This window comes from Aplysia californica, unplaced genomic scaffold (assembly GCF_000002075.1).
Source record: "Aplysia californica isolate F4 #8 unplaced genomic scaffold, AplCal3.0 scaffold01012, whole genome shotgun sequence".
Classification (NCBI taxonomy): domain Eukaryota; kingdom Metazoa; phylum Mollusca; class Gastropoda; order Aplysiida; family Aplysiidae; genus Aplysia; species Aplysia californica.
In genome coordinates this window covers 72,178-73,984 of record NW_004798282.1, presented here as the reverse complement: position 1 = coordinate 73,984, position 1,807 = coordinate 72,178, and the positions used below count along the sequence as shown (strand labels likewise).

Below are 1,807 nucleotides of genomic sequence, written 5' to 3'. Positions count from 1 at the left end.
GGGGGGGTATATTGTGAAATTCCCGCCACCCATCTGTTCAAGTTCCCCCGAAATAAGTTACCCTTGGTCTAACTCTGCCTCGCTTGCCTTCAATGAAATGCATACTTTATTGAACAATGTATTCCCCAACAGAGATCCGTGAAGCGGGAGGGAAACAACACCCCCGAGCGCTCACTCTCCAAGAAACGTCTCCGGAAGTTCGTCTACAGGCGGAAGTGGCAGGTACGCCATCTTGGAAAACGGCACAGATTTATTTTTATTTAATTTTTATAATTTATTTATTTATTTATTTATTTATTTACTTATTTATTTATTTGTTATCTATTTATTTATTTGTTTTTGTCTAAGAACAAACAGATAGGCCTCTTAAATAAACTAATACTAATGAATGTAGTGTTGACAGAGGCCTTAACCACACACACTTACTTAGGCTCAAATATTTTATTAAACTGAACTTTTTGGTGTGGTCTGCCCTTTTTTCCCCTATCAAACATCTACATGTATCGTCCTCATCTCCCCTCCTTCTTTGTTGCATTTCTTACTCTTGAAACACCTCGAATCTTCGGCATTATATGACCTAATTGATTGTGTTGCAAGTGCTGTTAAACGCTTACTAAAGCGTGAAACGAAACTCTTTTGTCCGATTCAACTATAAACTTGTTATTGACAAGTGAATGAAACAGCTGGAACTCTCACCAAACTACATGTCGTTCACTCCATTGTCTCTCTAATTTCACAGAAAGCTATCAACGCCATGTTGGCCCTGAGACGTATGGGCGTCACGTTGTCATAGTAACCGAGACGTCACACGCACGCATGCGCTGCGTATACAAGGTATGTGCGCTTTCTAAAGAAACATTGTAGTAAATTGTAGAAACAAAAGGGCTTCCGAAAAAGAAGATGAAAATAAACATGATCACTGAATTAGCGCTTTTTTATGGATAGGCGAGACGAGATAAGATGAGATAAGAAAAGACGAGACGAGACTAGCCGAGATAAGATAAAATGAGATGAGTTTACATGAGATGAGGTGAGATAGGATGGGATTGGATGGAATGGGATGGGATGGAATGGGATGAGATGAGATAAAACACATTATTTTCTGTGTAGACATTTTTTAATAGATTATGTATCTGTATAAAACGTTCTTGTGGCGACAAGAAATAAAACATCGTCCGTCTTATGAGATCACGTTATATTTGGAGTGTGCAGGACACTGTATTGCTGAATGTAAGTTTAAAAACATTCCAAATTCCGAACTGATTGATTTTCTATTATGTCTTCGTTCCCACCCCACCCTTCACCCCCTCTCCATGCCCTCTCCCTTCCTTCTCCCTCCCTCCACTTCCCCACCATTCACCCACTCTCCATCCTCTCTCCCTCAATTTCCCCACCCTTCACCTCCTCTCCCTCCCCCACCTCCCCTCCCCTCTTCCTCCAACACATCTCTCCCTCCCCCCGCCATCCTCCTCCCCTTCCCCTCCCCTCCCCTCCCCATCGCCCTCCCTCTGCCCCTCCTCACCCACCCTCCCTCCCTCCAGGTGCACGAGTGACCACTGTCCAGCATCATCGTGATTCCAAAGGAAGGGACCTGCCTCACGTCGCCCTCCCCACGACGGGACCGACAGCAAGCCACGACCACGCGGGAACTTGTCCCTACACCCTCTCACAGCGACCTTCACCTTCCCCATCAGTGACCGTCAACTTCCCCTCACATCGACCTTCACCTTCCCCATCAGTGACCTTCAACTCCTCACACAACAACCTTCACCTTCCCCATTAATGACCTCCAACCCAACCCCCCCCC

General features: G+C 45.2%; 1 protein-coding gene across 1 annotated transcript in view; it reads left to right on the top strand.

The window, feature by feature from the left end:
* LOC101864347 (myosin light chain kinase 3) overlaps nucleotides 1–1,807 on the top strand; it is a gene marked incomplete in the record, with an annotated part of 40,699 nt that extends 38,892 nt beyond the window's left edge. The window contains 3 exon segments of the mRNA XM_013089665.2: nucleotides 133–222; nucleotides 740–834; nucleotides 1,542–1,807. Coding sequence (XP_012945119.1) covers nucleotides 133–222; nucleotides 740–793 — 144 coding nt within the window.